General features: G+C 36.3%; 2 protein-coding genes across 2 annotated transcripts; one reads left to right on the top strand and one right to left on the bottom strand.

Moving 5' to 3' along the window:
- The first annotated feature begins 8,334 nt into the window (after nt 1–8,334).
- LOC107794590 (fatty acyl-CoA reductase 2, chloroplastic-like) lies at nt 8,335–11,411 on the top strand. Its single transcript, XM_016617087.2, has 9 exons — nt 8,335–9,043; nt 9,217–9,320; nt 9,402–9,601; nt 9,684–9,784; nt 9,862–10,072; nt 10,161–10,322; nt 10,406–10,487; nt 10,572–10,969; nt 11,046–11,411. The coding sequence occupies exons 1-9, from the start codon at nt 8,686–8,688 to the stop codon at nt 11,209–11,211; spliced, it is 1,782 nt and encodes a 593-aa protein (XP_016472573.1). The 5' UTR covers nt 8,335–8,685; the 3' UTR covers nt 11,212–11,411.
- A 1,247-nt stretch (nt 11,412–12,658) lies between these two features.
- Nucleotides 12,659–17,912, bottom strand: LOC107794591 (lipid phosphate phosphatase delta-like). The gene is made up of 8 exons (XM_016617088.2): nt 17,545–17,912; nt 17,349–17,444; nt 17,192–17,266; nt 16,935–17,065; nt 16,314–16,417; nt 16,107–16,235; nt 14,415–14,530; nt 12,659–13,216 (listed from the first exon to the last, which is right to left on the bottom strand). Exons 1-8 carry the CDS (start codon nt 17,704–17,706, stop codon nt 12,806–12,808), a joined length of 1,224 nt encoding a protein of 407 aa, XP_016472574.1. The 5' UTR covers nt 17,707–17,912; the 3' UTR covers nt 12,659–12,805.
- Between the last annotated feature and the right edge of the window lie 465 nt (nt 17,913–18,377).

Here is an 18,377-nt window from a genome sequence, read left to right as displayed (position 1 = left end):
AGTAGCGGATGTTCGGATAAAGCCAATCAACTAGTAAATTTGAATTGGCCTCCAGCTAGGTTAAAAGGAGGAGAATAATGGCCAAAAAAGTAAAAATAAAGAAATTCTATGGAATTAGTTTCTGAATTTGGAGAGTTTTTACATACACAAAATAGAAGGAGTCAAATAAAGAGGAGCAAACGCGGCTTCTTAACAATTGAAATTTGTATCACTTGTTTCACTCTTGACCTTCACTAAGCTAGAAGTCAACTGGTCAAGTCAAATTATCCTGTTAAATTAACCTTCAATATATTATTGTATTAAAATATGGATAGAGATTCAAACCAAAAAAAAAAAAGACAAATCATGTAAAATAATCCATCAGAGTAAGCATAGTCTTCAGGGGACTTGATCTTAACCAAGTGTTCCATATTAAAAAGTTTCTAATATAAAACGATTGTTTGGAAAGCATAATATGGACTTTTGAGGCAGTAATAATTGGGTGATTGATACGAATGACCTTACAAGGGGTTGGTCTTTAAATACTATCTTCGTTTTTTAAAGTATTTAGAAAATGGGAACGTTAGAAATGACTATTATTTGGAGACGTATTTCTGGGCGTAACTATAATTTAGCTGATTACATTCTGTAGCTACTAATTGCTTGCCATGTGATGTATGTCGTTGTATTCATTTCGGTTGTACACACTGTATTCAATTCAAATGTATTCATTCTTATATATTTACATTGTACTGTATTGAATTCAGTTGTATTCAAACAATAAAAAATCAAAAAAAAAAATAGGGTGTATACCGCTCTATTCAATTCGTTTGTATACAAGGTATTCAATTCGACTATATTCATTTACATTTTATTTAATTCAATTGTATTCAAACAACAAAAAATCACAAAAAGTTGATATTCAGTTGTATTCAATTTACTGTATTCATTCATAGCTGCTTTTACACTGTATTTAATTTGGCTATATTCAAACAATAAAATTTTAAAAAACACAGGGATCTGCCACAAAAAATAACCTACGAAATACATAAATATAGGCGAGAATACCAACAAAAAAAAATGACCCCTGGCCCCCCACACATTTATTGCTTGCCAATAACTTATCTGCTAGATTGGTAGATTTTATGCTATATTTACTCTACATATACTATTAATTGTTCACAAACTCTTTGTTATTGTTTAATTATTCACCGAACTCTACCGTATTGGCATGACTTTGTATTATTTGTATTCAACCTATTTGTTAAGTTGTTCACTAACCTAATTGATTGACATGACTTTGTTCTTGTTCAATTGTTGTTACGACCCTAAACTCTGACCTGGTCGTGATGGCACCTCTCGTGAAGACAAGGCCAGTCGACACTTCCCATATCCAATTATTAACAGTTAAACCATAAGAAATAAATCTACAGCATGATAAGATAATCCAAAGTTAACAGATAATAGCATAGTTCGCGGAAAATAACCCAACACAACCCGATACCGGGGTGTCACTAGTTATGAGCATCTAGCAAAACGGAATACTCCAAATATAACTACAGAGTTTAATACAGAAAACTAAGAACATGAAGGACTAAGATAGGGATACAGTTACCTAGAGACTCCTCGGATCCGCCTGAGCCAGAAATGATCAGCACTCGAGAGCGGGACCAGATACGCCTGAATCTGCACACAGGGTGCAGGGAGTAAAGTGAGTACTTTAACTCAGTGAGTAATAATCATAAATAAAGACTGAAAGCAGGAAATCAAGTAAGGCACAAAAGCATGCTATAATGAAGCAGTAAAACCTTTAAAACAGTAAACCAGTGAAAGATAGGTAAAAATTCTTTAACTCAAATTTAACTTCATGAAAAGCCTTTTTCAACAATCAAGCATGGTAATTGACATGAAATTAAGAAAAAGATAAACACATAAAGGTTCACCCCTCGTGCACCGTATCAACAAATTCACCCCTCGGGCAATCACATAGAACAGTACTAGCCCCTCGGGCAATCACATAGAACAGTACCAGCTCCTCGGGCAATCACATAGAACAATACCAGCCCCTCGAGCTCAATCTCACATCACAATGGGTATCCGCGCTCACTGGGGATGTACAGACTCCTGAAGGGGCCCCTTACGGCCCAAGCGCAATATCAAGCCACCTCATGGCATCATCACTAGGCCTTCGGCCTCATATTAATCAAGCCACCTCGTGGCGTACATATCTCAGGCCTTCGGCCTCATAATCAGTATCAAATGTTTCCTCACAACATAGGCCCTCGGCCTTACTTAGTCAAAATCCTCACAAGCCACTCGGGCAATAGTAAAACATGATTCTCAGCCCAAAAATATCATTTAAAAGATCATGTAAGTGTTAAACAGAGTAAATATGGCTGAGTATGAAAACAGTGAAATATAACATGACTGAGTTCAAGTATAAAGTCAAAACAGTGAGGAAATACCAGTAAAAATTCCTGAAGGGTTCAAATAGTTGGCACAAGGCCCAAATATGGCATTAAGTCCAAATCATGATGATAGCAAATAGATTTCAGTCAAATATGCGGTAAAATAGTCATTCGGGACGGACTAAGTCACAATCCCCAATGGTGCCCGACCCCACGCTCATCATCAAGCGTGTACGTCACCTCAATATAGCACAACGATGTGCAAGTCCGGGTTTCATACCCTCAGAACATCATTTACAATCATTACTCTCCTCGAACCGGTCAAATCTCTAGCTCACGATGTCTTTGCCCCTCGAATCGGCCTCCACTCACATCGAATCTATCCAAAATCAGAACGAGGATGTCAAAATATGCTAAGGGAACGAAGCCCAAGCGAAAATAATCAATTACAATATAAATTCTGAAATTACCAAAACTCGACCCTCGGGCCCACGTCTCGGAATTTGATAATTTTTACATCAATAGATTTCTTATCTCCCCACGAGTTCATATATATCAAAAGTTCTGAAATCCGACCTCAAATGGTCCTTCAAATCCTCAATCAAAGGTCTAAATTTTCAAGCCCTAGTTCTTCAATTTTTGGATTAATTTCCATGATTATTTAGGTGGAATTCATATTAGAATCGAGTTTTAAGGCCAAGAATCTTACCTCCAAGTGACTCCCCTTGAATCCCTCTTCAATCCCTTCCAAAAGCTCCAAAAACGACCAACAATGGAAGAAATAACTCCAAAATTGCGGACAAGACGACCTTTTAAACCTTCTGTCCAGGCCTTAATTCCTTCTTCGCGAACGCAGTCAACGTCTAGCGTTCGCGAAGCACAAAAATAACTTTGACCAAATATCCTCTACGCGAACACGACATGCCCATCGCAAACGCGATGGTTCCTCAGACTTACTCTTCGCGAACACATTCCCTCTCTCGCGAACGCAATGAACAACTCGACCTCAAACCCAGCTGACCAATTTCCTCTACGCGAACGCGCTCCCCTCCTCACGAACGCGAAGCACAAACATCCAGCCCTTCGCGAATGCGTAGCCTTCCTCGCGAACGTGAAAGCTTAAATCCTAGCCTTCATCAGCTGACCCACTCGCGAACGCGAGGATGCACTCGCGAGCACGAAGGTCTAAATCTTCTGCAACACACAACAGTTTTTCTGCAATTTTAAACATCGCGAAATGGTCCGATTGACCACCGAAACTCACCCGAGGCTCCCGGGACCTCAACCAAATATGCCAACATATCCCATAACCTCATTCAAACTTGTTCCAACCTTCGGAACGCTCAAAACAATATCGAAACACCAAATTCGCATCGGATTTAAGCCTAAGAATTCCAAAATATTCTAATTTACGCTTTTGATCAAAAACCCAACCAAACTACGTCTAAATGACTTGAAATTTTGCACGCACATCCCAAATGACACAACAGAACTACTGCAACTCTCGGAATGAAAATCTTGCCTATCAACCGGAAATCACCAAAATATCAACTTCGCCAATTCAAGCCTAGATCTACTCCGAACCTCCAAAACTCATTCTGATCACGCTCTCAAGTCCCAAATCACCTCTCGAAGCTATCCGAACCATTGGATTTTACATTCGAGTCCTTTAACACATAAGTCAACATCCGGTTGACTTTTCCAACTTAAGCTTCCTCAAAAGAGACTAAGTGTCTCAAACCCTACCAAAATCATTCTGAATTCGATCCGACCAACCCGATACCACATAACACGGATAAAAAAAGCATAAAGAAGCAGAAATGGAGAAAACGGAGCAGTAACTCATGAGACGACTGACCGGGTCGTCACAATTGGTCACCAAACTCTACCATATTGGCATGACTTTGTGTTATCTGCAATCGACCTATTTGTTAAATCGTTCATCAAAATCTACCCGATCAACATAATTTATCTATGTTGAGATCAACAAAGTGTTCTTTAAAATAACAATTGCAATTTCGATCAAACCACCTCAAATCCGCTCCGAATGATCCCAAATTTAAAACAAAACCTCTAAATACTAACACAAATGATTCTCATTCACTAATTTGGTCAAATAATACCAAATCAAAAAGATCCATTTTCTCTTTTTCAACAATTTCTCAGGATCAACAATGAAGGTTTGAGATTTTAAAACAAATTACTAAATGAGTGTTGACCTAATAATTTAAGCATAACTTATCAGTCTTTATTTAATTTTAATAATAATTGATCATTAATTTTCAGTTTCACCCCAAACAATAATTTAAAGCTCAAATATTGAAGAACTATGATGTTTTCGTAAAGAAAAAGTTGATTTTTGTAATAAAATATAAAACGGGCACTATATTTAAAGAACATTTCCTTAGGGGGACAATCAGTGTAAAACGGGCATAATTTTGTGGTATTTGTTAGTGTAGCGAGCCATTTTTTTTAAAAACCTAGTTCAAATGTGTAAACTTCATTACTAGTCCTCGATAACTCAATGAATATTATATAAAAATTATTTATACAATCAACTGACTTAAAAGGCGGTTATAGGTAGTCCTTCATAATTATAATTATTGTTGAGACTAGTTTTGAATGATGATTGTATTGTTGATATTATTTTGTTATTGAACATTTGTATAGTTGTTTTTGGGGTTGGCGTTGTTGTTATTAGCGTTGTTGGTTAATTGTTGTTATTGTTAGATAATTGTTGTTATTGTTGTTAGTTAATTGTTGTTGTTGTTGATTAATTATGGTTGAATGACAGCAATGTAATGCTGCCATTATAGGATGTATATTGGTTGTAATTGTCAGGTGTAGCTTAAAAGCAGGCATTTTCTGCTTAGTTTTTGCCCAGAAATTCAAATTTTCCAATCGAACTTGGCTGGAAATTATGAATTTAAATTTATTTACTTAAATAAATTACAATTTATAAATAATTACATATTTAAATTAAATTATCTTTTACTTAAAATTTTGACCGATTTCGGTCGGTATTTGAAAATTAAATATTAAAAAATTTAATTAATACCGATTGATTTTGGTCGGTAAGTGAAGTTTGACGGCCAGTCAACGAAAATTTCGACTGATTTCGGTCGCAACATGTTAGCGACCATCATTTTTCCGACCAATTAAAAACGGTTGGAAATCGATCGCTTTTTTACAATTTCCGACCGATTTTGATCGGTTTTCTTGGACGAATTTAAGCAGATTTTTAGTAGTGTTAGTGATCCTCAAATTATGAAATGTATGAACTTTCATTTTTTATTACTTTTGTTTCAAGTGTTGATCAAAGTCGTCGACTATTCAAGAAGAAGAAAAGGAAAAGAGAAGGATATAGCATCAACAGGGGACGTTAATCTAGTCCTCATTGAGAGTGTCTTTTACAAGACAAATATAGAATTTGGCCTTTTGGGTGTGACTTTCTGGAACAAAAACAGCGCAAATTCCTTCACTTGATTTGTTGCGTTCAACTAAAATGATGTAAAACTTTTGAGAGTGGGTCATGGGTGTTATTATCATCTAAGACTCAAAGGACAGAAATAGTCAAATTTCAAGGTAAACTTGCAGTCAAGAACGTAATATGCACATTGACATTCTACTTTCACCAAATAACGGTATATGCGGAGTAGTATAATTGGACAAAAGAGAAGGACAAGAAGATGATGACAATTTTGACTTCAGTCATTAACAGAACAAGAAAGGGAGGGAACGGTAGCTCTAGAAGACCTTCTAATATAATTGTCCCAAAGGAGGGACGAACAAGAAGTCCTATTTGGCCTGAAATATACTTCCTTTCCTTCGCTTCAATTTAGATGAACTTTTGAAATATATAATCCTAAAAGCTTAAGGGTAAAAGCTTTGTAAGGCCATGACATTTGTGTGACTATCAAAACTTTTCACTAAGAATGAAATTGTTTAAAGTTAAATTGTTTCCAAATATAGAATTCTATCGTTTCTTTTGGAACGGAATATGTCCTTAACATCTTACTAGTGTACAAGAAAGGGGTTGTCACATGTTTTAAAAGACTATTAATTCTGAACTAAACTAGAGCAAAAGTGTCTTTAAAAATCTCGATAAGATCATACGAGTAAAGACGTTAATGACTAGCTGAGCAGTGGCAAGTCACATGGTAACAAGGGTGGTTAACTGACAATCCTTTGTCGAAAAATTGCACTGTGTACATAGCTAAAATATTATATTTTAGAGTTATATAACACATATTGAACACCCTGTGTCAGAAATTTTTTTCACTTCTTTTAAATTTGGACACCCTTGGGAAAATTTCTAGCTTCGCCATTGAGTACGACGAATCTCTTCATCCATGTTGAGGATGTAGCTTACACTGCAGCATACCTATGTTGTTTATTAGGGCTGACCAAAATATGGATGGCGAGTTCTCTAAATCAAGGCATTTTCCACTTGGAGCTCTTCAGTCACACATGGAAGATCTGGCCATTGAGGCAGCAATTGCAATCTACTCCTCCCGTGCAGGGGCGGATTTAGGGGGCAGAAGGGTGTTCACTCGGATCCCCTTCGCCGAAAAATTATACTTTATATATAAGGTAAAATCTGTTTTTGATTTCTATATATTATATTTTGAATCCCTTTGACACAGACCAAAAGCATAACTTAGTGGTCAAGGGGTTCATAACCTGTGTAAGGTCATTGATTTTTAACTTTTTCCTTTTTTTTTGAATCCTTTAACCCTGCCTACGCCTCTACTCCCGACGAGGAAATGGACAAGATTAGTGAAATAGACCGTGTGCTTTTTCTTTTGCAACTCAAGTTTAATCATGTCAAGGTGGAAGTCAATCTTATTCAGCAATTAAACACTATAGTAGCTCCTGTAAAAGACTATTAATTCTGAAGTAATCTAGAGCGAAAATGTCACAATATTACTTTTTGTCATTAAATTGTCTGCTCTGCATGGCTAAAGACGTTACCTTTTTGGATCTTTTTTTAGAATTTTGAATATAACTTATATAATAATTATATTTATGACTTAAAACAATGTTGTTATGTAATATTACCGAGAAAGTTAAATCAATTTATGTACATCTTTTAATTTTGAATTTCATGCAATTTCGATGCATTTTCAATAATTTGTATATTTTATCTCAAAATTTATTTTTATAAAATTTTGTGGGTTAGGGCTAATGTCCTGCCATATGATCAGAGGCGGAGCCAGGATTTGAAGCTTATAGGTTCGGAATTCTAATTATTTTTAAGTTACTGAGTTCTAAACAGTGGCGAAGCCAGGAATTTCATTTAGGGTGTTCAAACTTGAAATAAGTAAAAAATCTCCGATAAAGGGTGTTCAATTTATGTTATATACCATTAAAATCTAATATTTTACCTATATATGTGTGTGTGTGTGTGTAATTTTTCGATCAAGGATGGTCAGTTGACCACCCTTAGGGATATATACCTTCGCCCCTAGTTCTAAATTAATTATTTGTACATGTTTAATGAATTTCATCAAACAAATACAGAGTGTAAACCAAAGCTATTGGGTTCGGCCGAAACCGTAACTCGCTCTCTGCCTCCGCCCCTGCCTATGATAGGTAAAATACTTCACCCCTCTGCTTCCACAAATTTATATGGCGAACGTCCTACCCCATGGCCATGATACATACAACACTCTGCCCTGTGTTTCCAAATATCAAGTCACAAGTTGTAAGAATGAAAAAATTAATAATTTTTGGTCTATAAGAATGGAAAGTAATAATTTTTTCTCCACACTAAAATAGCTGACCAATGGTGCCATTTCCCATTTTGACTCCACTTTCTCGCACAATTTTCTTCCCACAATTATCACACTCTTTATTCTTATATACTTTCTTGACTTTTTTATACACCAAAGTTGAATAATCAAATGAGAACAAGTATATAAATTACTCCCGCCAACTTAGCCATTGGTTATTAGTGTGAAGAAAGAGGCAAAAAGAGTGCCTTTTTTTCATTCTCCTAACTTTCATCTCCTCTTCCTTTTAAATATCCCTAAACCAAACCTTCTTTTTCTTCACATTCCCTCAATCTTTCCCTCCCTCTTAGATCAAACCAAACTCACTTATAATATAGAAACTTGTTAGTTAACTTGTTTCTCACTTTCTTTTCTTTAAAAAAAAGAAAAAGTAAAAAAAATAATCAAGAAAACAGTGATTAGCTAGCTAGTAGATTGCTGCAGGCTATCTTTGCACCTCATAGCTATAACCTTTCCTGCTATTTTCCTTTAAACTTTTTTTTTCTTCTTTCCCTTTTGCATCAATGGAGGCTTTGAGCACTCTAAGTTCTTGCTCTGTTATATCAACAACTGCTTTGAAATTGTCTAATAATTCCACAAGATGCCCTGCCAAGAAAGTTGACAACATGATATATTGCCAAAGTAGTGGTACAAATGTTATAAAATCGTCTTCTAGGTCATCGGTGATTAGATCGGATCATAGCACAGCTTTTATGGAGGCTGCAGGAAGTTTGGTTTTGAGTCCAAATAGTAACAGCCAAGCTGAAATTAAGGTGAAAGATTTGGTGCCTTATGAAAGGCATGATGATGGTATAGGCATTACCAAGTTTCTGAGGGGAAAAGCATTTCTCATTACTGGTGCAACTGGTTTTCTGGGAAAAGGTTATTTCCAATGCATAATTTTTTTTCGTATTAGACTAAGATGAGCTTAAATGAGGCAATATGGATAAGACAATTCATATAGCCGAGGCTTGGGATTGAGATTGTTGTTGTTCATTTTTTCTTTCTATGCTATTGATTTTCCTAACACCTTTTTCGCTCTGCTGGAAATTCAGTTCTAATTGAGAAGATGTTAAGGACAGCACCTGATGTGAACAAAATATTCATCTTGATCAAGGCAAAGAACAAAGAACATGCTATGAAGAGATTGAAGAATGAAGTATGCATTAATCTTATTTAGTCATAATATTTTTCTGTTTTGGTCCTTTTCAACCTTTTAACAGTTCTCTCACATGTTTAGATCCTCAATGCTGATATATTCAAGTCCCTCAAACAAGTCCATGGGAAATTTTATCAGACTTTCATGTTGACCAAGTTGGTACCTGTGGTAGGAAATGTTTGTGAGTCTAATCTAGGAATTGATGAAGATACATCCAAAATGATAGCCAAAGAGGTTGACATAATTGTGAATTCAGCTGCTAATACAACTTTTGATGAAAGGTTGTTGGAAATTTTACATTTGGAATAGTGTATGTTCATGTTTTCTCAAGTATATCTAACAAATATATGTGATGAAAGTCAGGTACGATATTGCACTTGATATAAACACTGGAGGACCAAGCCGCCTTATCAACTTTGCAAAACAATGCCACAATCTTAAACTCTTTCTACAAGTATCTACAGGCAAGTTAAACTGTTGATCTTATTCAACTAAAATTATGTGTCTATCGATTTACTAGATTGTTTCATGTTGGAAACAGCTTATGTAAATGGACAGAGACAAGGTAGAATTATGGAAAAGCCATTCTGCATTGGAGATAGTATAGCAAGGGAGAATCTTCTCTCTGGAGTCAATCACAACTCCTTCCCCTTTTTGAATGTTGAAGATGAGATAAAGTTAGTTTTGGAGTCTAAACAAGCTCTAGACAATAACTCAGTGTCTCAGAAAATGAAAGAAATTGGTTTAGAGAGGTATATGTAACACTAGACATTTGCTTCATTATAACTTTAAGAAATATGTAAACACAATTTGCTTAACAAAGAGTTTTGAACTGATCAGAGCAAACAAATTTGGTTGGCAAGACACTTATGTATTCACAAAGGCAATGGGAGAGATGATGATAGACAGTATGAGAGGTGATATTCCGGTAGTTATTATTCGACCAAGTGTCATTGAAAGCACCTACAAGGAACCATTTCCAGGATGGATGGAAGGGAGCAGGTATTCTACTTAACCTAAAAGACCTCCATTTACCTTAAGCTAATGTAATTTCCGAATAATATTAACCTTGAAATCTTATGCAGGATGATGGATCCAATCATTTTGTACTATGGTAAAGGGCAGCTCACAGGATTTCTTGTAGACCCTAATGGGGTTCTTGATGTGGCAAGTTCTTCAATCCACTGATTCAATTTTAATCCTAATATAAAGGGTAGTGTGTAATCAACATTATTTCTATGTCTCTTATAGGTTCCAGCTGACATGGTTGTGAATGCAACGTTGGCAGCCATGGCAAAACATGGGACAGAAGGAAAACCAGGAAGTAGTGTTTACCAGGTTGCTTCATCTGCTGTAAATCCATTAGTCTTCAAGGACTTGGCAAGAATGCTATTTGATCACTTCAATCGTTCACCATACATTGATTCCAAAGGAAGACCAATTCATGTTCCAAAGATGACGCTGCTGAGATCCATGGAGGACCTGTCATCCCACCTTTGGCAAGACGCCATTAACAGGAGTGGCCTAACAGATTTGGCTGATCCAAACAGCAACTTGTCCAAGAAACTTGAGAATATCTGTAGAAAGTCAGTGGAGCAAGCAAAGTACTTGGCTAATATCTATGAACCGTACACTTTCTATGGAGGAAGGTAAGAGTTTAAAAACATAACCCTATGCATATATAAAGTTTGTCATGACACTAAATGAAAATTCCAAAATTTCCAGATTTGACAACAGCAATACTCAGAGGTTGATGGAATGCATGTCTAAAGAAGAAAGATGGCAATTTGGATTTGATGTAGAGAGCATAGATTGGAAAGATTACATCTCTAACGTCCACATTCCAGGGCTAAGGAAGCATGTGATGAAAGGAAGAGGATCATGCAGTTAATCCCAGTGTGCTCCTTTAAGTTTCTGCATCTTACTGTAATAGAAGTATAGACTTGTGATTTCCGGACAAAATCATACTTAAAAAGAACTTCCTGATAATCACTAATGTAATATCATTTCAATTAATAAATCAAATCACTGATGTAATATCACTTCAATGTAAGTCTACCATGAAAAATGTTTAGGGTTCTTCAGCTTCTACATGGATTACAAATTTTCTAGTTCTTTGTATTAAAAAGGAAAAACATAAGCGTTTTGGGGCCCTACTATGTATTCAAATTAGAGTACCCTTTCTTCCACTTCCGAAGGATGGAGGGGGTATACAACGAAAAAAGCGTCGGTGGGGTCGGATCACCGTGGGTTACTGAAGAGTTGTTCCTTTTATTGAGCATAATGATGTGAATCGGGCTTGTTGTATTTAGCATACAGCGTCAAGCAGTTCCGCTTTCCCCTACAAATGATGTGCCCATAAGTGCATTGTTGGAACTGGGTTGGAACTTAGAGAATTTCACAAATATTACCTCCAACCCTACCTCCACTTCTACCTCTTTTATCCTGTATTAGCTTCAGGATAAAGACCCTACCATGCCCGGATCCCAGTAAATGTGATAGTTGACAACCGACTTAGGTATGTCACGGGAGAGGAAGATGGAAAAGTAACCTAATGATACTAGAAAAGTTCAAAAATCGGGATAGAAGTAGCTTTCGGATACCCTTCAGTATATGGCCGAATACCCAAGAGTGTGACAGCCTTGCTTTCATGAATCACACAAAAGTGGACAGCCTACTTTGGCATGTCATGGCAGAGGAAGATATAAAGGTAACCTATGACACCGGGAAAGTATAAAAGGGCAGCCTGGTGCACTAAGCTCTGCTATGCGCGGGGTCCGGGGAAGGGCCGAACCACAAATGTCTATTATATGAAGATCGAATCAGGGTTTAATATATTAAATCGGCTGCTCTTCTCTCTTTTCCTTATTGAAAAACACTTGCATGCAATGATAAGGTGGTAAATCTCCCACTCTAATTCAGCGCGCGTTGAATTATGCAGGAAGGTTTCCCATCACACGATTCACCACCGTGATCTTCAAGACCTACCATATCTTGTTTTCGGGTCAATCTCTTGTATCAGAACAAACAAATTCAATGATTTTCAATATTCTATTTACTTTTAGAGTAAAGAGAAAGCAAAAGAGCATCGCTAAATCAGCACAACTAAACCACATCATCTATTTTTATATGTTTTTTGTTGTCCGAATTAAATGTTATTAAGTTGCTAATAATAATAGATTTGTATATCACATAAGAAAATCTAATTCCAACAATTATCCCATACCTGATCCTTGAACTAAATAGGGGATAAATTTTTTCAAATTATCTCTCTACAGATCAAACAATCCTCTTTGAATTGAGATGAGACAAGCAAAGCAGCTAGTATTGCTTTCAGAACCCGCAGAATATACCTCATTTTCATTAGTAATGATATATTATACATGTTCAAAATTGACATACAAGAGGTCAATATGGTCAGCTAAGAACGTATTCCTACATATCAACACAAAAAATATGTTCTATTATACATGATATACCAAGCATCATAGGCTTAGGTGAGAGAATAGAGAAGGCACAAGATCCACCACAGACCATGCAAGACCAGTGTACTGAAGAAGCCTTATACCAGTATCCACGTCAAACGAGTCCTGATGGGAGAAAAAGAATAGCTTTTGAATATAACCTGCTTGCTTTATTTCATCTGACTTTTTAGCGGAAGGTGAAAAGCTTAGTGATGGGACGTAGCTGGTTGATCTCACTGGGATACCCAACGCACTGGCAAGTATGGGAAGCATCCATTTGGCAAGAGCCTTGCTACAGAACTTCACAAGGAGTATAGTCGGATATCCTACTAGCATTCTTCCCAAAAATGCAGGAAAGGAAAGATCGGGAGTGAAGATACGAGGAACACTCTCATGATGGAACTGATGATATGTCTGCTGGACGCCAATTACCTGGACAGAAGAATTTTTTTCATGAAATTAGAGATACTTGCAATTACCCTGTACCCTATTCATAAGAGATCATTTCATCCTTTCTTACGTCCAGAAAACAAAAAAAAGGCAGAGCACAAGGACATGCATCATAACTAAAAGCAAATTACTGCCAGTAACCTTGCCAAAAGTTAGAACAAAAGGAAAGAAATTCATTACGTGAACTCTCATAGAGAAAACCAATACCAAGTAATTCTTCCTCAGTCCTAAACATTTGAATCCACAATAACTAAGGTCTACAGGATTATTAGCCCTCATCCCCAGAGAGAGTGAGGTGTTGAGCAGGAATGTAAACAGGAGTAGGAATCAAAAAGGATGGCGCTTGAGCAGAAGACACAGGTTAAGATTGACTGTGGACCTACGAGGAAAAGAGCAGACACCTCTCTCTCCCTCTCTCCAGCAATTCTACTTATTCCATTTTTTGCTTAAATAATAGCTATGCGAACGAAATATGAGAGGAGGAATTGGACACAGGATACTTATGCTACTCCTTGACATATCTAGTTGTTTCGTTGATAGACAATAAATAGCATGCATACTCTTTATTTTTTGGCTACCACGACCAAGGTAGCAACACAAAATGGCTTCTAATTCGGGACAGCCTACCCGCACCAATATTTAATACTAAGATGCCTTTGCACTATTAGTCATTCAATTTAAATGGAGTTTCATGACTACCAACAGAACCATGTTAATCATACAAGTCAAAGTGCGACAAATAACAAGTTTACTAAGAGTAAAAGAAAATGTTGGATTCAACAGTCGAAAGTCCACCTTCTCCAACAAATTGTCCAAAGACAATCACTTTGTAGATAGACGACTACCTTCTGACTAACTCATCAAGGAGAAAAGCAGAACAGAAGAAGTAACTTCGCAAAACAATATCACCTTTTTTTATATATCTAGATAACTGATTAACATGAACTATGAATCAGGAGAAGCAAAATATTACAATCATATGCTAAGCACCGAGATATAACTGTTGCCCACATTTTTCTCTACACAGTCATTTTTCAGTTGTACAAATTTTATGCAAACATACTGAAACAATCTGGTCAATGAACAGAAATTTCAGTGGGAGGTCTCAACAAAGGAATAGGTGGAAGAAGAAAAATGAACTTCACAAGATAAAGTCAAGGAAATACTGTTGTGTGCTTACAATTCCCAATGCCACACCATTGAAGGCTGTGTGGAACTCAAAACTTGGAGTTGGTATCTCTGGTGTTGGGTAAGCAAAGAGCAATAAGAAGCTAAGCACAGCCCAGAAGGATGAAACTGCAAAAGATGCCAAATCTCAGAACAGCAGACAAACTCCCATTTGTCAAAGAATCGACTTTCTTCTATCTTAAATAATCAAAAGATAGAATTTTCTCATAACCAATGTTCTTTCCAGTGAATCAAAGGCAAAAAGCATAGAAAAGCGCCAAACACCTATTAAGACTTTAAGAGCAATTAAAGCATGAGCATTAGCGGAAAAAAGCGCAAATGAAAGAAATAGATTAAAACATATATTGCAAAATAATAATTGTAAATATATTCACTACTTATACGGACCAAAAAATTACAAACCATGTAAATCAAATTCAAAGATCATTTTAAATTTCTGATTCAGATGCAAGTTCCTAGTTCAAATTACTGACTAATTTTCTTTTACTAAACTTCAAATCTTCCTACCTTATCATTAACATTCATCAATAAATTTTCCTTAACAATTAGTATATCCTTGCTATCTCTATTTTCTTGTTTAGTGTTGTATTCAGCCCGCACTGAAGCACTGGGGTTAACCAAGGTGAAGCATCTAACTTTCCCAGCATAGAATTTTTTGGGGGTTATGCGAAGAACACAATTCTTTCAAATTGTCTGGTAGGGATAAAACAAGCATTGTTAGGAGACAAAATTGCACATACAAATTAAGCTATCTTAATAGCATCAGATTGTAAGCAGAAAATATTTGCTCTTCGATAGAAATTGCTGCTGAATATGGGCATTATTAAAAGTTAGGTTCAGTCTACCCATATCAAACTTTCATTCAAATCCTTGATAAGAACCTAATACTGACAAAGCCCCTCATTCTAAGTTGCTCGGACTCGGGTGCGGGTATCTAATACGGGACGGATCCGAGTATCGGATTCGGCAAAATTTAAATTTTAAGATTCAGGGGTGTGGATCCGGATATGGATACGGGTACGGGGATTCGGCTAAGAAAAATAGAGCTATAAAAATATTGTAAATTTTGAGAGATATGCTGTGAAAAACTTACATGAATATTGTAGAATTCAATCTTTCACTCTCCAAGATGGACATTATTCTTTCATTCTCCTAAATCTGTTTTATTTTTTATTTTGAGAAATCAAAATCTCAATTTTTCTCCCAAATTTGTCGATGGACTCCGGTCAAAGCGTCTGAAGTCAGTTGACCGTATCCGGGACGTATCCCGCTCCCTGTCTCGTATCGGGACGGGGACGACATCAAAATCGAAGAGTCCGCGCAACTTAGCCCTCATTAGGATTCAGGGGAAAATGATATAGAAGCAGAGCACAGGGCATCTTCATGCTCAAGAGGGAACTTAAAGCGAATATATCTCTGTAATGACTGATCTATACTCTTTTATTATGAAAGAACTCAAAGAAAGTCCGCAAAAGGCCGTCCAAAAATCTACCATTGATATTGGTGCAAAGAGCTATGTCTTCTCTCATCCAGCTCTGAGGTTATAACACCCGATATATGAGGAACAAGAGGATTTTCCGACAGATTCCAATACATTAAGAACCTTTATGCCAATACATTAAGAACCTGACTCCATATCCATTTAAGACCAAAGCAAATTCAAAACAGGTAGCAGCACTCATACCATTTTGCCCCAAGACTACGAAATCATCAATGTATTTGTGAACAGAGAGCCAGAATGCCAGGATTGCCAATCCGAAAGCTAGACCCCCAATGATGTCAATCAAGCTGTGCATTCCCAGGTATATTCTTCCTGATAAATAAGCAAAAATTCAGTCCTGGACGTTTTAAAGAAGAAAGATAGGAGCCTTGTGCAAGAAGTAAAACTTACCTACTGCAATCAAGAAAACAAACACACAAACGACTGCAAATCCTGCCAATCCAATAATGGCATCTTCATTTTCTGTGTAGGATAAGATGTACTGAAGAAGGAACCTGATTTATCCATAGAAGAGAGGAGTAAGACTATGCTGATTGGATGAGGCATGAGTAAAGCGTTTTGCTACCAAAAATGCAGCACGTTAAGTATTTTTCCTTCTCTATAGTATATATTACAACCCAAGAGGTGGTTGGACACTGCCCCTTCTGGCCGCCAATTCACAGAAAAGAAAATGTTGGAGGAATGGGCATATTCAGACACTTGATAAACCATTTTGGTCAATCACAAAAAGAAACATGATCAAAGTACTGCCGGACTATTCTCCCTCAGAAGTAGTAAGCATATGTTTTTTTATCAATAATGCGAAAGCATTAAGTTTTTCACCTTAGGAAGAGAAATATAGATCTATGCCTGTCAAAACAGTAACTCTCTCTTTGACGTGAACCATTATTGATTTTTCCTAGATCACAATATCGTTAAGTTCTCAGCACATATAATGTGCATTCACCAATCTATAGGAATCTTCAGCATCAATACAGATATGAAGCGGCACAACAAAAAGAAGATGTGTACCCTGACAAGCAGACAGTGTTGAGGGTGTGTGAAGAAGGAAGTCCATATTCCAGAGCATTTTCTTTCTCATCTTCGGTTGCCGTTATTCTCCTAACAGGTGGTGAACTGGGTCTAGGAGCACATACCACATCCTGCAAACACATTCAGCATAGTATTTATTTTGGAAATGGCACATTTAGCTCATTATAAAGCCAACCATGACCTAACAAAATTAAAACTGAGTAGATAAGTAAAGTTAAGAGAAAAGAGAGTAGTACCTTTATGCAGTTACCAACATAATCACAGAAGGCCATCAAAAGGGTCATCTGTCTAGCCAATTTGCAATGTCCACTCTGCAACATAAAAAAAATGTCTTAAACTTACAACAGAAAGCTTTAAACTTTTGAGCTCCAAATGTAAAACTGAAAAACATACCCAGAATAGCAAGGGAAGGAAAGCAGTGTAGAAAGGCACAGAAACAACACAAGAAAGACCAGAAAACAAGGCATCCAAATATTTGTGCTGATATTTCTACAAAGAAAAAAAAAGAGAAAAACCCATCAAACAGAATTCAGAAAAGACATAAACTTTATCATAAAATCTACAGAATTTTGCATATTGTGAAGCAAACCTGGATCCTTAAAGTAATGGGGGTGCCAGAAACAACATAACTAGAAACCCAATATTGAGTTAAAGATCTAATCTTTTGGGTCACATTAAATATTGAAGACAAAACAACCCATGTAGCAATTCCACACAAAAACACCACCTCCCACCCTGGGATGCTCTCCATCACTATATTTATTTTTTTTCAAATTTCTCCTTTAATTTTCTTCTACCCCTTTTTCTCAAGAATTTAGAAAGAGGGATTGAAGAAACCACAGAGGTTTTTCCTCCTTTTTTTCTTCAGAGACAGCTAAAGGGAAAAAAGATTGAATTTGAAACTATAAGGGGATGAGAGAGAAACAAGAAAGTGATTCTCTGGTTTCTTGTTTTCCATTTTTTAGTTTTTAAATTTTAGAAAAATGGTAACAGTATTTTTCTAGGAAACAACTAATTTCCTTGTTGGATTTGGCTGGCAGAGAAAGAGTCAGTTTGACTTGACTATAAAAAGATTTCTAAGACAATTTTTTATTTTCAACACAAATGATGAAAAATTCCAATTTCATCCGCAGTGATGATGAGTTAATTGTTTTAGAGCCCGTTTGTACATAAGAATTTTTTTATTTTTTCCAAACTTAGTGTTTCGCCGTAAAATTTCTGAGAGTATTTTCTTTTCTCTTTTTTTTTCCGCTATTCTTTTGTTTTTATCCGGCCTTACATTTTGTCACGATTCATATTTTTTTCCGTGAATTTTCCGTTAAAACACTTCGTTTTTTCAAACATGAAAAAAAATAACTATTTCATTGAGGTTTATCCCAAACCTTCTGTTTTTTGTTTCTTTTGTCTCTCTTCTTCTTTCTT

The sequence above is a fragment of the Nicotiana tabacum genome, chromosome 6, assembly GCF_000715075.1.
Source record: "Nicotiana tabacum cultivar K326 chromosome 6, ASM71507v2, whole genome shotgun sequence".
In the NCBI taxonomy this organism is placed as follows: Eukaryota; Viridiplantae; Streptophyta; class Magnoliopsida; order Solanales; family Solanaceae; genus Nicotiana; species Nicotiana tabacum.
The sequence above is the reverse complement of the archived record's forward strand: the minus strand, read 5'-3'. Positions and strand labels throughout refer to the sequence as shown.

What these genes read in the sequence shown, in the direction of transcription:
- LOC107794591 (XM_016617088.2), bottom strand. Translation starts at nt 17,706, where the DNA reads ATGGAGAGCATCCCAGGGTGGGAGGTGGTGTTTTTGTGTGGAATTGCT. An exon ending in TCCTTCCCTTGCTATTCTGG is followed by an intron (nt 17,267 to 17,348) that starts GTATGTTTTTCA and finishes TTTATGTTGCAG; the next exon opens with AGTGGACATTGCAAATTGGC. An exon ending in CGTAGTCTTGGGGCAAAATG is followed by an intron (nt 14,531 to 16,106) that starts GTATGAGTGCTG and finishes CATCTTTTGCAG; the next exon opens with TTTCATCCTTCTGGGCTGTG.
- LOC107794590 (XM_016617087.2), top strand. Translation starts at nt 8,686, where the DNA reads ATGGAGGCTTTGAGCACTCTAAGTTCTTGCTCTGTTATATCAACAACT. An exon ending in AACTGGTTTTCTGGGAAAAG is followed by an intron (nt 9,044 to 9,216) that starts GTTATTTCCAAT and finishes CTGGAAATTCAG; the next exon opens with TTCTAATTGAGAAGATGTTA. An exon ending in TACACTTTCTATGGAGGAAG is followed by an intron (nt 10,970 to 11,045) that starts GTAAGAGTTTAA and finishes CAAAATTTCCAG; the next exon opens with ATTTGACAACAGCAATACTC.